The sequence below is a fragment of the Anabrus simplex genome, chromosome 14, assembly GCF_040414725.1.
Source record: "Anabrus simplex isolate iqAnaSimp1 chromosome 14, ASM4041472v1, whole genome shotgun sequence".
Classification (NCBI taxonomy): domain Eukaryota; kingdom Metazoa; phylum Arthropoda; class Insecta; order Orthoptera; family Tettigoniidae; genus Anabrus; species Anabrus simplex.
In genome coordinates this window covers 88751410-88772206 of record NC_090278.1, presented here as the reverse complement: position 1 = coordinate 88772206, position 20797 = coordinate 88751410, and the positions used below count along the sequence as shown (strand labels likewise).

At 39.0% G+C, this 20797-nt stretch overlaps 1 protein-coding gene across 1 annotated transcript; it reads right to left on the bottom strand.

Moving 5' to 3' along the window:
* Positions 1 to 2361: 2361 nt before the first annotated feature.
* LOC136885456 (follicle cell protein 3C-1-like) lies at positions 2362 to 17811 on the bottom strand. Its single transcript, XM_068230372.1, has 4 exons — positions 17697 to 17811; positions 10569 to 10719; positions 4742 to 4813; positions 2362 to 3192 (listed from the first exon to the last, which is right to left on the bottom strand). Exons 1-4 carry the CDS (start codon positions 17753 to 17755, stop codon positions 3088 to 3090), a joined length of 387 nt encoding a protein of 128 aa, XP_068086473.1. The 5' UTR covers positions 17756 to 17811; the 3' UTR covers positions 2362 to 3087.
* Between the last annotated feature and the right edge of the window lie 2986 nt (positions 17812 to 20797).

Here is a 20797-nt window from a genome sequence, read left to right as displayed (position 1 = left end):
CCTTCCTGTCCCATCGTCGCCGTAAGATCTGTCTGTATCAGTGTGATGTAAAGCAACTTGGAAGAAAGAAAAAGAAAAAAAAACTGATCACTATCAAAGAGTAGAGAAGGGTCCATCTATTCAATATCGGTATAGTTACTATCAGAATGTTGGCCGGCATGGTAGGAGAGGTGACGGTATACAATTTCTAATTACTACACTGCATGCCAAAAGGCTAGATTCACTTCCAAACCTCTCTGCAGTGTTCATATGAAGTCCGTCGGATGAGGACGTTAAGCCTTGACCAAACCCCTTGGTGCTATTCGACAGGAGTAGGCTATCTGCCGACACTGGGTTTTCACCCTCTCCCTTCCTATTATCATATATCACATCATTTGTTTCATCTCAATTACTCCTGTGATGAGGCTGACGTCAGAAAGGGCACCGATCATAAAAACTCCCTGCGAAGATTCATCTCCATTGATACCTGACCCCGCAGAAAAAGAGGACAAGGGTTGGACATACATACATTACGTACACATAAAAATGGAAGTTTTATTTTTCCACCATTCCGTACTTACAGATACAGGTAACCAAATTTCAGTCAGTGAGACCTTCTTCAGGTAATGCATTAATATTTATCAATTACAACTTTTCATGTTATCTAAAATACTTTATTTTACTTTCAAACAGGAGCGTTGTGCACCAGGCTATAAAGCATCTAAAGAAAGGATGACGATTATGACCTGCGCGAAAGCAACGCGCACTCATAAATTATCTTTACTCGTAATTGGAAAAAACACTTGCTCTTTCCAAGGTACAGAGGCCAGATATTTGCCTGTTGTGTAGAAGAACTAAAAGTCTGCTTGGATGAACAGTGAGATTTTTAAACTGTGGTTTGACAATAACTTTGTCCCCGAAGTTCATAAATATTTAAAGTCAAAATGACTCTCGGAAAAGGCCGTTCTTTTGATGGAAAATGCGCCCTCGCAACTAAATCAAACTGTTTTAAAATCAGCAGATGGCAACATTTATAAAAACTTTTTGCCTCCCAGTGTCACTGCAATAATCCAGCCTATGGACCAGGGCATAATATCTGCACTTAAAAAGAAAAAAATTATCGGTCATCTCTTCTTCAGAAGAAGGTTGAAGAGGGCAATGATCTCAAAACTTTTTGGAAAGAATTTACAATTCTCGACACTATTTATGTGATTCATTCGGCTTGGGAAAAACAAAACCATTGACAACTGTGCAGTCTTGGAAAAAAATCATACCAGATATTTCTGAAGACGATGGATTTGATGAAGCTGATACAGTTAATACAGTGACTGAAGCCCTAAAAACTGTCCCAGGTGGAGAGGAAGTTGACGAAGAAAATATTCGTCAGTGGTTCAATTATGACCAGAACGACTGAGGCTACGAAGAGCTAGCAGACGAACATATTGTTGACAAAGTAAAGGGCAGGGAGAGAGCAGGAAGTGATAAGGAGGGGGAAACAGTTGCTCACGCCGCACAAGCACAACAAAGAGTTACGCATGGGGCTGCCTTGGCAAATTGCAAGTAATCAGCTTCATTTTCCGTATCAAATACTAATCACGGAGACTTACAATAATTGAAAATCTTCCACCTTTTTGATACTTTTTTATTTGCTTTTTAGCAAATTAGTTAATTATAAACAGTACATGTTTTGTTCTCACTTAAGAACATCTTCAGCTGTTGTTAAGGAGGAGCAAACAACGGAACACACACACCATTATTATACAAGACGCAAAGCAGCTTCAAACGTTGCCCCTCCAGGGTCATGGTAGAATTGGAGTTTAACAACAGTAAGAAATTGAGACAAAGCTTCCTTCTCAAAAAGTGACCAGCAATCAGCTTCATAGTTCCGCATTAGACTCAATTTAGGGCACATTAAGCAAGCTCAAAATAAATAACAGCCAACCTGGAAGGAGTGAAAGAAATGAACATTCAACAATAATTAGAACAGTGTCAAGAAGTCAATCATTTTTTTTTTTAAACTTTTAACTGGAAAACAAACAAATATTTTTAGTGTAACAGAGTTGAAATTTTTAACAACTATTCCAATGAATAGATATAGCTTTTAAGTAGGCTAACTGTGTATTCATCCTGTCTCATTTCATCAACCCATTAACCCCCACATTGTTTTAACATCATTTTAATTTATATGAAATAGTTTTTAAGAGGAACAATGTAACTGAAAATAATGTACTCAGAAACTTAGCGATTCACCTAAGCTTAACAACAGCTGAAGATGTTCTCAAGTGAGAATGAAACATGTAATGTTTATAATTAACTAATTTGCTAAAAAGCAAATAAAAAAGTATCAAAAAGGTGGAAGATTTTCAATTATTGTAAGTCTGTGTGCCTTGGCAAACATCGAGGGCCAGAATGATGCTCTTGTCACCCAAAAACTTGTTCTGAGAAACTTGAGAAGCAAAATAAAGAAAACCTGTTTCTCAGCACAAAGGGTGAAAACCATGACTGATTACTTTCAGAAACAGTGAAGTTATGTAGTCTCAATATTTTTGTTTGCCTTATTAGTTTCAATGAAAAGTGCTATTTTTCTATTTATTAACTGTGCTAAGTGCTACTTTTAGTACAAAGTATTGGGTAAGTTAATAAAAAAGAATACAATAGTATCATTTGTTATCATGTTAACTGTACTTTCAGTACATCTGCTCTATTTTTAACTTTTGAGGATTAACTGCGATTTTACTTATCCGGGAAGTCTTAACCCTACATTATCCTGGTTAATCTGGAGTGTATTTTCTTTTGGTGGTATAAAAATATTGTCTACCATTAGAAAACTAGTCGATTGCACACACAAAGCATTTCATAGATATTATTACAGATTTTCTGAAAATATCAAAACAAACAAATTCTCTGATTGGCGTTCAAACTGCTATCATGACTTCACACACGCACGCTGTTACCTTCATCGACAGTTTGGTTCACATGTTGTTGCAACTGCAGCACCACACTTCGGCGGCGTCACCAATGACAATGTTAAGAGAGCGGAGTGATCACACTAGATATTCTATTCATCATTGTTTATGATAAACAAAACTTTTTGCACACAGACACTGCTCAGCACTCGGTTGGTCGGCCAATCCTACAGCAGAAAGATGTGGTGGTTGTAATACCAGTGGACTCCCAGTCATTATTGAAACAGCTCTTGAAGAACACTGCCAACTGAAAGGAAACAAGTTTGAAATGACAACTTCAATGGCAATCTATGAACATTATCTAGTTATTTCAATTTGACTGATGCATAAGGCTGAAATTGGATACAGTGTATGGTCACAGGTCACCATCCCCCATTTGATGATTACATATAACATGTACTAGTTCCAAATAAATTTCTACAATGTTTTCCTCTTTTCTGGCCCACTTCAGGTAAGAACTGAAATAACTTCTTTGCTTTCCTCAACTACCAGGTGTATGCATAAGTCTTTTCCGGTTTCACTAAGAGATGGGACCAGCGAACAGTACACGGTGTATCAATTTGACACATACGTCAGTTTGTTCGTCTGACATTAACCTACGAACGTATACAAGTTGAGTCCGCCAAACACTAGCGTCTGTGTTGTATCGTTCAGTGATCATGTCGATGTTTGTGCCTGAAAAAGAACATTTGCTGCATACATTGCTTTTCTTATTTAATCAAAAGAAAAAAGCTGTGGAAAGTCATTGTTTGCTGGTAGAAACATGGTGAACACGCTCCATCAATTAGAACATGTGAGACATGATTTCAATGTGAAAGACAGTGCACGCTCTGGTAGCAGTATTATGTATTATGAACTCTTGAAGCCCAATGAAACTGTTAATGCACAACGCTATCGCCAACAAATGGTTCATTTAAATCACGTATTGATTGAAAGACAACTAAAAAGGGCCAGAAGACATGGCAAGGTGATTTTGTTACACGACAATGCGCCGTCTCGCACAGCAAAACCAGTGAAAGGCACCTTGAAATCGCTTGGATGGGACATCCTTCGGCACCCACCGCACTGCCCCGACCTGGCGCCATCTGACTCGCATCAGTGGGGCACGCACTCACAGAGCAGCAGTTCATCAATTTCGAGGAAGCTGAAAATGACTCGACGAATGGTTTGCCACAAAAGACAAAGAGTTTTTCATTCATGGTATTCATAACTTACCTGAAAGATAGGTGAAGTGTGTAGAGAGTACCAGGTAAGTTGGCTGTGCAGTTAGAGGCGCACAGCTGTGAGCTCGCATCCGGGAGATAGCGAGTTCGAACCCCACTGTTGGCAGCCCTGAAGATGGTTTTTCCTGGTTTCCCATTTTCACACCAGGCAAATGCTGCGGCTGTACCTTAATTAAGGCAACGACCGCTTCCTTCCCATTCCTAGGCTTTTCCTGTCCCATCATTGCCATAAGACCTAACTGTGTTGGTGCGATGTAAAGCAAATAGCAAAAAAGAAGTGTGTAGAAGCTCATGGCCAATATTTTGAATAAACAAAAAAATGAATTTCCCTTGATTTTACGTTTTCTTTACTGTGAAAACTGGCAAAAACTTACTGCATGCACCTGGTATAAGATTTCTGCAATCCGACAAGGCTTGGTCCCATATGTTTTAGACTAGAGAGGCTCTACTGTACTTTATTATTGCTATTATATAAGACCATTGAAAACAAACCTGTGGTACACACAGCCCCTTATAACCATGTTCTTAGTGATATTCATTTAAGCCACATTTCTATCCACTAACAGATCTTACCTCCATGGAATCTGTGTCTCCCTTCAACATGCCACACATGAAACTTGATGTCTTCAGCCATGTCTGGTTTGCCTGTCATCAAACATGCAAATTAGGTAAGTTTAAATTCATCAGATATACCAAATTATCTACATCACTTGTGTACTAGAGCCAAAAAGAGCAAGATAATGATCACAACTAAAAGAAGGAGAGACTTACAAGAGGGATAATGCTTGAAGGGGAACAGCTTAGGAATGTAGAGAGTTTCAAGTACCTGGGAAGTATCTTAGAGGAAAGTGGAAGAAATGATACGGAAATAATCGATCAGGAGCGTTACTGAAAAGTGTCAGAAGCCTGGTTTGGAGCAAGGATGTCCCTCAGAGAAGCAAAAGACTGATATACAGAATGTACTATGTACTTGTTCTGACATATGCAGCAGAAACTTGGGTAATGAGGCAGAGAACCATAACTAGAATACAAGCAAGTGAAATGAAATTTCTGAGAAGCAGGGTAGGAGTGACAAGAATGGATAAGATGAAAAATGAGGAGGTTAGAGATATAGTAAAAGAAGAGCCACTACAAAACAGGATAGAGACATCTAGACTTAGATGGCATGGACACATGAATTGAATGACAGAGTAAAGGATACCCTGGAGATAACAGAACAACCAAGAGATAGGTGGATAAAAGGAGTGGGAGAGTGTGTACAGAGAAGAAGAGAGGACTGGGCAAGAGTGAAAAGGGAGAAGTGGTGGGAAGATAAGAGGAGATGGAGAGGCTTATGTTCCAAGTACACCCAACCAACAGCTGGAAACTGCATATGATGATGATGACGTGTGTATTAGACTCCAAGACATATATTTCCGTTGCCTTCTACCTTAACGAACTCTCTCTCTCAGTCGGACTTGGACCACTAATGAATACAAATAACAATTTTCACCCTAATCCACACGGCTGTACCATGCTCAATGTGTGAGCCTTATACTAAATATGCTACTTGAACGTGGACAAGTGCACACAAAGAAAATGCACTCTGTATAGAGAATCTAATTTGTGACATGTGATGCAAGTGTTTCTATATTTGGCCTAAAAAGTAAATTTTGGATCATTTGAAAATTGTATTAAATTTTTATTGTAAAAATTTGTGGGAAACCCTGTACTGCACGTGTTGATTTTTCTGGGACTTGCACAATATACAAGCTTCGAGAAGTTTCCAAGGATAAGACAAGAAGCGTCCAATTAAAATTTTTAATTTGATTGGTTTAAATAAATTTAAAGGTAACTCCTTTGTGGTCACTGGTCATTAATTTAGCTGTGCTGTTTCCTGCTTCCCCACGTGCTTGCGCTACATTAGGAAAACTCATCACGGTAGATTCAGTCTTCGGAACCATGCAGAGTGGATGTGTTGCCCGGGAGCTCTGGCTTCTCTTGGGGTAAGCAATATTAAATTTCCTAATGTAATTTAAATTATATTTATTTCAAATTTTAACTTGTTACAGGAGTTTACCCATCAGTTTTATCAACCTAGAATTAAAATAAATTCACAATGGGTCATATTTGCACAAGGCAAGCTTTTCTAACAGTTTTGTAACTTAAAATTAAATTTCTCACTAAGCTTGACCCCAGTAAATCTAATTCATTTAAATTGTTTTCCTATGACCTGCATTTTTCTATAGTGAAGGTGGTCGCTTCACATTTTCAATTTATAATCGATTAAGAATATTTTCTTTGAATATCAACTCTCTCTGCGCAGTTTACCTATTTGCCTTCACATCTAAACTTCAAAAAGTATTTTCCTTCAAGACCAGTTCCAGCAAGATTGTAAGACTGCAACTTAATTACATCACAGTTCGTATTTCTATTTTTTAATTTATACTACCAGTAGTGTTCCTTATTTCCTTTTCCTTTGTGTGTGTTATAATAAATCAGAATTAACTAAATTATTCTTTGTTGAAGTTTCAGCCACAAAAGTCCTTTGATCCATAACCTTGTAGGGTTCCTTCTGCTTTCCACATCCTGCCAGAGTTGCTTTTTATTTTACCTTGTTTAATTTTGATTTTATGGTATGGTTTTATCAATTCCAAATTTTTTTTAATGTTTCAAATTTTCTTTCTTTTATAATATTTATGTTAAGTGCACAATCACCGCTTCATAACTCTAAATCCTGCAGGTTTGCTCCATTTTTGGAAAAATTACCATTTCACTCACTATTTTGATTTTAATAGACGAAGCATTGAGAAACTGTTGGTGTTAGGAAGAAAATGAATCCCAAGTAAACTTTATGGGTTTTTAACAGGATTAACAGTTCAGGCAGAATCGTGCACTTATAATTTTTAAGACTTGCCCTAGAAAATTAGCGTTTCCCTGCTACAAGGAAAACAGCACCATGCATTCAAATGTTCTGCATCCGCTTACAAGAACAGCTCGAGGGGGGAAACTACCCTTTTTGATACAAACATTGTAGCTGTGTATCATGTGTTTCGGTATGCTTGCTCACAATCACAGCATTATTTTTCAGAATTTTCTTGTTTAGAAAATATATAGATTTTTTCCACCTTTCTATACTGTTATATTTCAATTTTGTACTCTACAAATTGCAGATCCTTATCATGGGTAAGGATTAAAAATCTGTAAACAGTACATGTTTCAGCTCTTCTTCAGTTGAGAAAATAAAAATCAAGTGGTACTATATGACACACAAAGGTCACTGATTAAAACTTTCTTGATGATGAAGTAGAATAATTGTAACACATTGATTAGAATATATTTGATGTAGCATGGGAAGAGATCATGTCAACATGGATGTCATTGGAAAAAAGTGTGATTTATTGTAGTTTACAGTTTAAATGTTTGTGAACCACTTAGCATTTTTCAGCTTTTTTTTCCCTTACTCATACTATTCTACATCTTGCCAATTTGTCTATTCCACTTTTATCAAGGAATAGTGGCAGCAACTGCCACCCCCCAGTTCCCCCATGCACCCACCACTTTGTGGAGAAATCCTTACATTTTTATTCCATTTTCGGCGACAAAACTAGGAATTATAAAAATAAAACAAAAGAGCCGTTTGTACAAGCCCTGTTGTCATATCAGGTAATTCTTTTTATTGAAGAGGGTACCAGGGGTATATATTTTTTTGCCAAGGTCATGGACACTGAGGTATGGTTCACCCACTTGCCATTCTGGCAGTCTCATTAGTGTCTGTTAGTTTCTTAGTGTGTAGTCAAACACTAAATGATTTTAATTGTAACACACACACACGCGCGCACACACACACGCACGCGCGCACGCTCTCTCTCTCTCTCTCCTTTTTTTTTTTTTGTCTTCCCTCTAATATGATCAGTAAGATTCCTCCAATCCTCAGAATATGTCTTAATAGGCTGCATCTTAGTCTTTTTTTTTTTTTTTCATCAGGACTTGTTAAGAGAGAGAGAGAGTGTGTGTGTGTGCGCGCACACGTTGACTACTACCTCTGTAGTATGTCGAATCTAGCACCTGTCAATGATTATTAAAATGTAACTTCTGTTAATTTGACATTGAACTTGTAGACCCTACTGTAACTCCACTTGAAACTCTGGTGCTATAGACAAATCCTCAAAATTAGCTGGACAGAAAGGAGCACAAATTAACCAAGTCCTGATGAAAAAAAAAAAAAGACTAAGATGCAGCCTATTAAGACATATTCTGAGGATTGGAGAGATCTTACTGACCATATTAGAGGGAAGACCAAAAAAAAGTAGAGGAAGACCAAGATCATACAGAAAGATGTCGTCTGCATGAGGTATCAAGACACGAAACGACTTTCTCAAGATGGAAATACATGTAGGGTTACTATCTTTGCTTTTGCTGTTCCAAACCAACATTTGTATTAGTAACTGGATGATGATGAACCTCTTCATGAAAACATAGCCAATCATATGAAGGTTGAAATAGTTTGGAAACTTAAAGAGAATTGACCAAAACACACTTGTAAAAGAATGGTTTGAAAAAGATATGGGAGGCATAAGACGTAGAGGCGGACCGAGGAAAAGACAGATCTCTCAAATAAAGCAGGACCTGGAACGGTGCCAAATCCGAGAAGAAGAAATGTACCACGATAGACGGAAAAGGAGAGTAGATGGCAGAATGAGAAAGATATGTACTGAATATAAAACACAAATCAACGCACAGAAAAGCAAGAACATAGTGATGGGATTGTCATATTAATAAAATAGGGAAGTCTCTGAGCTCTGTTTGTTTTGCCTTAAGGATTTTATCTAATAGTTGTAGTGAAGAATATGTTAGAATATCATATTTTGGATATTTCCATTCAGTCATCACTTATGCTATTGGTTTCTGGGGCTGCTACAAATCAAATCTTGATGTTATTTTTCAAATACAGAAACAAGCTATCAGAATTATGTAGAGACGTAACAGGTTAGATCATTGCAGACCATTATTTAAGAGACTAAGGATACTCCCAGTACCAAGCATATACATCATGCAATCCATTCTATAAGTGAATAAAAAAATATTGATCACTTCAGAGAGAATTTTGACAATCACAGTTACCAGACGCGAAGAAGAAATAATATTTTTATCGAGCACAAGATTAAAACCATTGCCTTGAGACATGTAGACTCTGTTGGAATCAGATTGTATAATAAGTTTCCAAATAAGATTAAAGATATTAGCCCCGTCAGTTCATTTACCACAGCTTTAAAAAATCTCCTGCTGAGTAGCTGGAGTAGGAATACATGATTAAGTGCTGGTAATGATGCTAGTACTTATTAACTTGTAAACGTTCTTAATATCTAGTATATAGCCTTTAAAAAAATATGTTAATGTCACACTGATTATCTACGTATTATTAACACCACATTCATAGATTTTTATTTTTATTTTCTCTTGTAAATATTGGTTATTAATATTTTTTATTATTTAAAAAATTAAGATGCACTGTCCTAACATTGAGGTATTTGGTGTTTCTGGTTTCTTTTTCTTTTTTTCTTGTTCTTCAAAATGTTCAATATTGTTAGTATTAAGAAATCACTCAACAACTCCTATACTGTTGGCATATTTCAAAATATGTAATTGTACAGTCTATCGAAGCTAAATAAATAAATGAATGAATGATACCAAGAGAAGACAGACAAGGGAAAGGCAGTGTGAAAATTGGTGGTCAAAGCCTTGAAATTGTGGAGAGTTTCAAATAGTTAGGGCGTGGATTAATGCGGAATACAAGGTTTGACGTGGAGATTAGCGTTCTACCAGAGTGTAAAAAACCTTTTGTGGAATAAGGAACTGTAAAGAGATAATGTACAAAATGTATTATGCACCATATTGAGACCTGGACGATGACAAGTAGGGAGGAGAGGAGAATTCAATTAAATACCTAATAAGTATGATTGGAAAGAAAACCTAAATGCAGAACTGTTAGGAGTACCAAGCAATTTGGCCGTGCGGTTAGGGACATGCAGCTGTGAGCTGAAGGTAGCCCTGAAAATGGTTTTTTTGTGGTTTCCCATTTTCACGCCAGTCTGTACCTTAATTAAGGTCACGGTTGATTCCTTCCCACTCCTTGCCCTTTCCTGTTCATTCGTCACCGTCTATCTGTGTTGGTGCGATGTACAGCACATTGTAAAAAAAAAAAAAAGTGATAGGAGTAAACTAAGAATGTTTGGACATGTAAAGAAGATGAAGGAGAAAGGTATACCAAAACAGATGATGGAAATGAAATTCCAGAACAAGGTGGATCAATTAAACCTGGACTGGGAAGGTGGAGAAGTGCCTGGAAGGAGCTGGATGAGGGGAAAGGATGATGATGATGACATAATACAAAATAATGGAGATGTGTGGAGTTCCTTACCATATCAATGCACACCTCCCTACAGCCTCGTTTGCCCTTCGAGTCGCAGGGCACTCGGATGAGTGGAGTGACGGTGATGAGCGGCCACTGTTCGACTACCGACATCCCTTGTTTGTAGATGGCGCAGTGACACTCTCCTGACTTGCAAATCCTGTGGAGTAAAATCTCCCAATCCTTATATGTTACAGTGATTGCATAGTTATCAAGAATTAAGATTTTTAAGAAGTGTTGACGGAATGAAAAGGAAGGAGCAACAGGATAAACACAATGACAGGTCTGTGTGGCAAGAAGAATCTGTGATTGGCAGAAGGTCAATGGTGGTGGGGGATGGAAGGGGTAGGAATGCTTAAAATGTGTAATTAAAAACTTATCCTTAACTAAGGTAAGGTAAGGGTTATTCTGCCCGAAGGCAGGTCCGAACCTCCGCAGAGGTGTTCCTGAGCCAGAGTTTACATGCGGTAGGGTGGCCAGTTCCTTTCCGCTCCTCCATTCCCTTACCCCCCACCAACAGCGCGTGGCAACCCATCCAACTCTTGACCACGCCCAATGTTGCTTAACTTCGTAGATCTCACGGGATCCGGTGTTTCAACACGGCTACAGCCGTTGGCTATCCTTAACTAAAATACTATTAAAACACCATCGTCCTTCCCCCATTAGGCAAAGTTATAAGTTTCTCAACAGAAGAGATCAAGGGTGTTATGAGAACAATATATTGTGTATACTTTCATCTTTTTGTACCTAAGCATAAGTGAATGTAGCTCAATTGATTAATTCCGCTGACATGGGGGATGGGTGTATGTGTCGTCTTCATCATCATGACACCCAGGTCACCTATGGGAATCAATTTAAAAGACCTGCATCTGCTGAGCCAAACTTGTCCTCGGATACTCCTGGCACTAAAAGCCATACGCCATTTCATTTTTTCAGTGAATGTAACTGATGATGTCTGCAAAGCAGATGAAACATGTATTATGAATTATTTTATAAAATTGCCAAATGCAAATAGAGGTACTGATTAGCTGGTTAAACAAGCGTTTGATTCTTAGATTGTCATGTCGATATGGACACAAAGTGGATAGTTTCTAACACTTCACAGACCTGAGGACTGGCACGTTGTTTGACATCACACATCACACAATGCGGAAAATTACCCCAAGCTATAGTAAAGTATTCAACTGCCCGCTATTTACCAGCAAACTGATGTACTGTGTCACCTAATGTACATTTGAACGTAAAAAGTTGGTGCGAATTCAAATCCGACCAAGGTCAGATGCAGTATTTTACACACGTGAAACCTAATCCGAACATGATCAGATATGGAAGTGAATGTGTTAAAAAGGAAACAAGGACAAAAATGAACACAGGAAAGCACAAGGATAATCTTCACATCTTCAAATAGATGGGATCTTACTTCATCAATTCCCTATCCATTTCTTCCCACTCTCTGACGAGTAGTTCATTTCTGCTTCAACGCTCGCTGAGCGATCATCTTGACAGATCACCATTCTTGATGTGGGAAGAGTTGAGGAAGATGGATAAACAGAAGGGAAGGGAAGAGACAGATACAGGATCTCTCATATAAACTCAAACCAAACGCACAATCTATGGCATCTGTCTCAGTAAAACTCATGCTGTGCGCCTTTCCAGCATCCATGTGATTTTACGTCTATGAATATCTTAAAAAACAACGTAACTTCATCTCAGTTGTTCTTCGAATATACAGCAGCAAATTTAAGAAGCCAGCATATGTTGAATTCCTTGACCAACAACTGAAAAATTTCCATCCCTATCAACTTTTTTAATGCTACACGGCGCACTGGTTTTTAATCGTAAATAAACGACGTAACTTCGGCTCAGTGGTTCTTCAATTGGATACCAGTATCTTAAAGGAGCCAGCATATTCTAATCTCCTTATCCAGCAACTCAAGAATTCTTTCTTTAACATCTTTTTAGTGCGCACTGGACTTTTTAATGCTATACGGTGTACTGGACTTTATTCATAAATAAACGACGTAACTTCGGCTCATTGGTTCTTCAATTGGATACCTGCATCTTAAAGAAGCCAGCATATTCCAGCAATTCAAGGATTCCTTTCTATAACATCTTCTTAATATGCACTGGACTTATTATGAATCTCTTTCAGAGAGTTATTTTTTTAACATAATGCTGCACAATATCTCACATGGTATGTACTTTTATGAGACCGTACGTGTCTTTACATTGTTTAGTTTCTTCGATATTTGTATTTTAATTTTGCTTTAGGCTGACGATGACTTAGTACTAGGTCGAAACTAGTCCCTAATCATTTATGTAATTTAAACTATTTACATTTTGTATTGAAAAGGTGCACCCAAATAATACATTAATTTACTCTATTGTCGCCCTGCTTTAAGCGTATATACAATCTTATATTACATCTTACCTTGCTGTGTTATACAGGCATTGTATCTGGTAACCAGATTCTGGTTGACACGATTAGGTTCTGCCAATGTAATGTTTCATTCGTAATGTTTCCTTTCAGTTCCTCCAATGTGTGACGATTTGTTCGATACACTTTTTCTTTCACTATACCCCGCAAGTAAAAATCACACACTGTTTGATCTGGAGAACGAAGGGGAAATAGACCACCACAGATCACTCTGTCTGCAAACACTTCTGAGATTGTACGAAGGGAATTTTCTGCTGTATGAGCAGGGGTGAATCCACCCAGGCGATTCTTCTTCCGTTAACTGATGGAAGAACGGTGTCAAAATGTCATCTTGGTACCTCTCTGCATTTACTGTCATCTAAAAAGAAATAGGCCCAATTATTTTTCTTGTACTAACAGCACACCAAACCCCAATCTTCCTATGATAATGAGGGACTTCATTAACATCATTAAGATTTTCTGCATACCAACAGCGAGAGTAATGACTCTTCATGCGACCATTAAGATGAACCCAGAACTTTTACACATGAAAATACAGTGTTGCAATGATTACTGTCTCGCCATGTTAACAGCTGAGTACAGACACTGTGCGTTCGGTCTGAGCTCATGTGACACACTCTGTATAACGATGAATATTAGAGGTAAAAGACAAGGAACAGAGGACAAACACACATGGAAAAAAGGGACCCAGTGTGTCAATTTACATAACAGAAAGGAACAAGTAAGTGTCAATCAAGTTATATAAAGAAAGATAGGAACATCAAAAAGAAAGAAAATGAGAGGACAGGGTGGGAAGAGGAGATGTTGGGTCACTGGGTTCCTTTTCTGCAACTCTGTTCCACCTGTAGTCACCTTTTACTTTTTGTCCCTTCCTCGTGTCTCATCACGAGGACTCCTCAAAGAGTGCTGATCCTTGCTCTCCTGATAAAGCTGGGAAGTACAAATGATTTTGCTCAAGCTGAGAAGAAATGAATGCATAACTGTAACTGATGAGGGGAGAGTCAATCTATTTGAAGAAGTGGACATCATCCTTGTCCTTTTGTGTTTTCAGATAGATACTCGTCTCCTCTCCCCACACCGACTTGATATTATGTGTTTCTTTTTGATGTTACTATTTTTTATATAACTTGATGAGCAACTTGTTTGTTCCTTGTATCAATAAGAAATTTCTCCACTGCAGGTAAAAGTGATTATTGTTTTAATAGGAAGTACAACTGGGTAACCACTAACACTAATCAGAGAGAAAGCATGGAAGGAAATGAAAAATGAAGATATCGGCCAAAGAAAGACAAGGGCCATGAAGGGCGTGAAAATGAAAGACTCCCTAGCCCTCGGAAACCTAATAGCGCCGGGGTTGGAAAAGAAAAAGAGTTGACAAAGGAAGGTCGGATAGGATAGTTGAAAGAGAGGAGCCTGGCACAAGTAAGTGGAAGCAATGTCAGGACTCAGTTAAGGGGCCCATGGTCACCAACTCAAGCTCCAAATTTCAAAGTCCTGGCGTCCCCAGTCCAAAAAACCAAGAATAACGGCTGAGAGGATTCGTCGTGTTGACCACACGACATCTCGTTATCCGCAGGCCTTCGGGCTGAGCAGCGGTTGTTTGGTAGGCCATGGTCCATCGGAGCTATTGTGCCATGGGAGGAGATATATTTTATTTTACAAGCAAAGGAACCACTAAGGATAACGCTACAACTTCATTTCTTTCTCTTCGTGTGGAGTTTCCTCTGTGTCCAATACTCCTTCATGCGTTCGCTGGCCTGCTTCCATTGTTCATCTGTCCAGGCTCTTCCAGTCCTCTTAGTTCTTCCTGTGGCTTGAAACCCTTCCAAATTCTTCACTGTGTTCCTAAACGTATTCCTTTCTAACAGCTGGAATTCCGAGATGCTTAACCTTTCCATATCCTTTTTCATTTCCTTAATTCATGCTGTAGTGGTCTTTTTTCTCCAGAAGTAATCAAATATCTGTTCGGTAAATCTGTTTGCACCCATTCTATACAGATGTCCGAGAAACGCCAGTCTCCTTTTCTTTTCTTCATGGTCTCTGTGATTCTTTCCATCTTCTGGTAAACTTCTTAGTTGCTCCGAAGTTTCCATTTGCTTTCATTTAATTTTTAATTTAATTTAATTTTTCTGAGGATTCTTCTTTCCAGGACCTCCGACTTCTCCAGCTTGTACTTCATGGACAGGCATTCTGTTTTGACCATGGTGTTGTAATGTTTTAATTTGGAATTCCAGGATAAGCACTTCTTATTGTAGATGTTTTTTGTCAAGGAGATATTATTATTATTATTATTATTATTATTATTATTATAAATAATAATGTTATTTGCTTTATGTCCCACTCACTACTTTTATGGTTTTCGAAGACGCCGAAGTGCCAGAATGTCGTCCCGCAGGAGTTCTTTTATGTGCCAGTAAATCTACCAACACCAAGGTTGATGTATTTGAGCACCTTCAAATACCACTGGACTGAGCCAGGATCGAACCTGCCAAGTTGGGGTCAGAAGGCCAGCGTCTGAACTGTCTGAGTCATTCAGCCAGACATTATTATTATTATTATTATTATTATTATTATTATTATTATTATTATTATTTTGCTAGTGGCTTTATGTCGCACCAACACAGACAGGTCTTATGGCAACAATGGGATTGGAAAGGCCTAGGAGTTGGAAGGAAGCGGCCGTGACCTTAATTAAGGTACAGCCTGGTGTGAAAATAGGAAACCATGAAAAACCATCTTCAGGGCTGCCGACAGTGGGATTCGAACCCACTATCTCCCGGATGCAAGCTCACAGCCACGCACCCTCTAACCACACGGCCAACTTGCCCGGTGACATTATTATTATCCAGGCCTGTGATTTAGAGATAGAGTGCCTGTTTCTTATTCCAAGGCCCTGGGTTTGTTTTCCAGCCAGTTCAAGGATAGGAGTAGAACAAGATTCACTTGACACAAGATGTTCTCAAGCTCTTAGTCAGAGGAAGAAAGCGCACAGTGAGAAGATATGCTACTGACCTATTTTTAGCCAAAAGTGTCTAACAGAGATGGCTGTGAGTGTGTGCAGGTGCGTTGTCATGGTGGAAGAACCAGTCTCCTGTCTGCCACAAATCGGGTCTTTTTTTGACGAACACTGTTGCACAATCTTCTTAAAACTTCCAAATAAAATGTTTGATTGACAGTCTGACCTGCGGGAACAAACTCTGAATGAACTACTCCCTTGGCATCAAAAAAGCAAATCAGCATTGTTTGATGTTTGATTTGACTTGACGACATTTTTGTGGACCGGGTGACAATGACGTCATCGATTGGCTTGACTGTTGCTTCGTTTCTGGGTCGTAACCATAGCACCATGACCCATCAACAGTAACGACCTTTGACAGAAATCCAGATTAGTCTCAAGCTGTTGTTTCAAAACACGACGTTTCAACTCAACGTTGTTTTTGTCAGTCAGAACGCGAGGAACAAACTTGGCAGCAACTCTTTCCATTCCCAAATCTTCTGTTAAATTTTGCTGAACTGAGCTTTAAGATAACCCACTAATCTCTGACAGTTGATCAATTGTCTGTCAGCGGTCTCTGTGCACAAACTCTCAAATTTTGTCAACATTTTCATTGATTCAGGCAGTTGATGGATGTCCAGAATGAGGTTTGTCATCAATCGATATGTCGCCATTTTTAAACCGAGCAAACCACGTGTACACTTGAGTTTTTCCCATAGCATCATCTTTGTAAGCTGTTTCCAACATTAAAACAGTTTCAGCCGCATTTTTACCGAGTAGAAAACAAAATTTCACAGCTGCATGTTGTTCACTTAAACTTGCCATCATAAAAAATGAAACAAGAACAAAACAGGGCTAGCAAAAACAATCATTGCACATGAACAGAACAAGCCAGGTGGACAACACAGGCGGCACTGAACTGGCAATAGAGATGGGACCGAAAAGACACAGCATCTATTTTGAAACTATCTCGGTATCGAAACCGTTTCGGAATGTAGCTATTTCACAAAACACCCTGTTACGACCACTGCTCCTGAAACTGTACTGTTTAATTTATTTTTGTGTTAACTTGTCCTGTACAGCATTCTTTAAGTCACTATTTTAAATATGTTTAACAAGTATTGTACAATAATAAGCTGCATGGGAACATGCAATGTTTCCCGTAATAAAACGCATACTGTACCACAAACTCATTGCATCACCTATCAATAGCAGTGTGCAGCGATAGTGTCATGTCGCTATTTGAAAGGAGAAGCAAAACTGCTATTCAAAACGGTTATGTTGAAACTCTTTTGAGTTTGAAACAGGAACAGTTGAAACTGTTCCATGCAATTAGCAGTTTAGCCCACCTCTACCTGGCAATGAGTTGCACTATACACGCCTAGCAGCAGAAATGCCTACTACACAAGCTTCCGGTTATTTCTGGATACCCCTTCGTATACATAGAGGAATACTGGTTGTCATGGTTACAATGGTGTCAGGAAAAGAATGATGCTAATTCCAGATAGACCCCAGCCCATAAACATATCCATGATAATAAATTCAGGTTTGTTTTCAAGTACATCACTGAGACAACTAATCTGAAGTAATTCATTTCTGTCCTGAACTAATTCACTAATTTGAAAGTTACAATGTTCATGGGCAAAAAGAGAAATGGTGAGATCAACATCCAGACGATAATAAATACGTGGATCAGTACACTTACACTGTCCGTGGAACTTGTAACAAGAGACTGATCAGCAGAATGACAACAAGAGAAGCCATTCTTCTGAGTTTGCCTTCACAGCAAAGCAGAATGTCCTGTAAAGAAATATCAGAGATAGAAAGAAACATACCGGATTAGATATGGAGATAAAGTTTAGGTAGAAGCGATTTTGCCTCTATAGATTGATTTACTGTTAAATTCATAAGTAGGTATTCTAAAATGAGTTTGTTTATTACAAAGGCTTTTGTACCCGGAGGGCAAAATTTAGGTTAGAGGTCCGATATGGCACAACTTGGACACGTTACAAGATACTCAGGAGGCTCACAAAAGGGGCTTTGGGAGCATTAACCCCCCAGGTTAGGCCTCGAAGTGGAGTACAGACCTCTAGTATCCCATGACAGAACCATTGGTCTGGATTGGTTACACCAGTGGTGCGCTGGGTCGTCTCAAGGAGTATGCTAATTTATCCTAGCTTCCAACCTTTTCCAGTGAGCAGCTCAGAAAAGAGTTCAGCCCGCTCATTTTCAATAAAATTTTATTTTGATTTAGGAGTTCCGCACATAGAGCTTCACGCAAGTGGAATGCTGGCGACACTTTGTAGTTCAGTCGACACTTCCTCTGTTAGGGAACAGGGATCTGCCAATCGACCTTCATGTATGCGGTTAGGAGGCAAAGTGGAGGATGCGCGTCACAAGCCACGTGTAGTGCAAGTCGCAAGCTTGAAGTGACGAATCCGCTCCCCTTGATTGTCATGTTCTGGGTCAAGCAACGGGGGGCTAGAATATCATAGAGAGGGTAAAGCGCTGCCTGGCTGAAGCTAATTGAACGAACGTCCGCCATGTTTTCAGTTGTCATGTCTTGAATGATGAAAAATGTTGAAAATACAATCTCCGTGTCACCAGGTCATATAATGTTATTCTAGCTCGTTGGGGTCAAGCATTACGTCAGGCACCATGGAAGCCCGGTTTGTTAAGGAAGTTGGGAAGAGGGACATTTTATACAGAAGTGAAACATGGAGATGTTGATTGTTTGTACATTCTGTAAAACGTATTATGCTTACTAATGGCAGATCTTCTGCTACTATGAATAGCCTACGCCTTGCATTCACTACTAAGTAGGGGGAAACCCAGTATTTTCTTGATTTCCTTTGCCTCCACCGTAGTGCAGTGTAATAACAGTAGAAAACCATATCTTCTCCATCACTTGATGTACTGGACACAAATTACAACAAGCAAATACACAAATCCCTCGAACACTTCCAAGGTTGTGTCACTCCATTGGCGGATGCATGCTGTAAAAGTAGCTCGCTTGTAGCCTACCTTCATGCAGCTAGCAATTCGCTTGTGTGAAGCTCCAAGTGCGGAAGGCCTTGGTGTTTTTGTCTACCACTACAGAGACTCCCCTCTTCGAACTATTCACTCTGAAATACATGTCGGTTTGTACCTCTCGTTGACTAGGTATGAAAAAATGCTTACTTATGCTGTATTGATCCTTTCTTTGTTTTGTTTCAAAATCCACTCATTCACTTCACCTTTTCCAGTAGCAGTGTACCGTATATAGTACAACAGTAATTGTTGCATTATACTCGTATTTATATCATTGCTAGGCAAATAAATCTTGTCATTCCAGTCACAAGAAAACCACATTTCTTTTGAAGACTTGCCATGTTGCCTGAGAAGAGAAAACGAGACTCCAATGGTCGTTAAACAACGAAAATGCCAGGAACAGTTCTCCAGCCATCACTGAACTCTCAGTTCTGGGCTTCTCCTGTAAACTTTACTCCGAAGGAGTTACGAGGTTACCTTTGCTCAACCACGAGATATACAGTATATATAATTCATTATTGTGGTTACTGGGAACAGAATGGTGTAGCGGCTTAGCTGCTTGCCTGTCATCCCGGCAAGGGCATGCGTCTTTAAATCAATGGTCAGAACTCTTTCATGCCTCAGTGAAATAACCTGCTCAAGATGATGATTATAGTCAATATTATTTAGCTTCCAGCAACAATCACTTGTTATTTCTGGTATAATTGCAATCTATTCGTACTCTGGGGCTATGAAGTTAAAACGATTGGATTTTGGGGATTTAAAGATAAAAATTTCATTGTTCCGTATTGAAAATTATCACAGTTAAATTGAAATAATAAATATGATAGTTCAACCTATTCAATACAAGTAAGTTGAACTACCATATTTATTATTTCAATTTAACTGTGGATTTTGGGGACCGTACACCAACCAAAATGTTTGAATGCCACTGGGTTAGACCATTCATTTGGTCAGATTTATTTTTACCATATGTGGCAATCTTGTGGCTGGACACGATGCAAGCTCTATCACGAACTTAAAGAAACTTGGCCAGCCAACAGTAATACAGAAAACAGTCACATTTTGCTGATTTGGAGCCAATAGAAGAACAAAAGAACTGACTTTCACCCTAAGGATTTTAACGGAAAAGCATTGGAAGAGAGGGAAAGACCTAATTTGTAGTAATCTTAGACCTAGAAAAGGAATATGATAGGGCGACTACACCAGTCATATAGAAATGTCTCAGAGAACTGAAAGTGCCTGAATATCCCACAGATATCCAGCTCCATGGCTAAATGGTTAGCATGCTGGCCTTTGGTCACAGGAGTCCCAGGTTTGATTCCTGGCAGGGTCAGGAATTTTAACCATAATTGGTTAATTTCTCTGGCACGGGGCTGGGTGTTTCTGACGTTTTCATCATAATTTCATGTTCATCACGATGTGCAGATCACCTACGGGCGTCAAATCAAAGAGCTGCATTTGGCAAGCTGAACTTGTCCTCGGACACTCCCGGCACTAAAAGCCATATGCCATTTCATTATCCTATAGACAAGTTCTGAGTGCTGAACCACAACTGTAGCAGCTGTGTGTGTGTTGGAGATGACCATTCTGAATAGTTTAATACCACAAGGGAGCGCACTCTCGCCACTGCTATTCATTACTGTTATGGACAGTATTCTTAAGAACCTTAAAGAAGAACTAGATGGAGAACTATACACATTGGTCTTTGCTGATGATGTAGCCATCTGGGGAGAGACAGAGGCAGAGGTACGAACTAGGCAAGATGAATGGGTA

Bases quoted from the DNA above. Each gene is read 5' to 3' on its own strand.
- LOC136885456 (XM_068230372.1), bottom strand. From the start codon at position 17,755: ATGGCTTCTCTTGTTGTCATTCTGCTGATCAGTCTCTTGTTACAAGTT. The intron at 4,814-10,568 runs GTAAGGAACTCC...GTTTGATGACAG, and splicing joins GGGAGGTGTGCATTGATATG to GCAAACCAGACATGGCTGAA. The intron at 3,193-4,741 runs GTAAGATCTGTT...GTTTCCTTTCAG, and splicing joins GAGACACAGATTCCATGGAG to TTGGCAGTGTTCTTCAAGAG.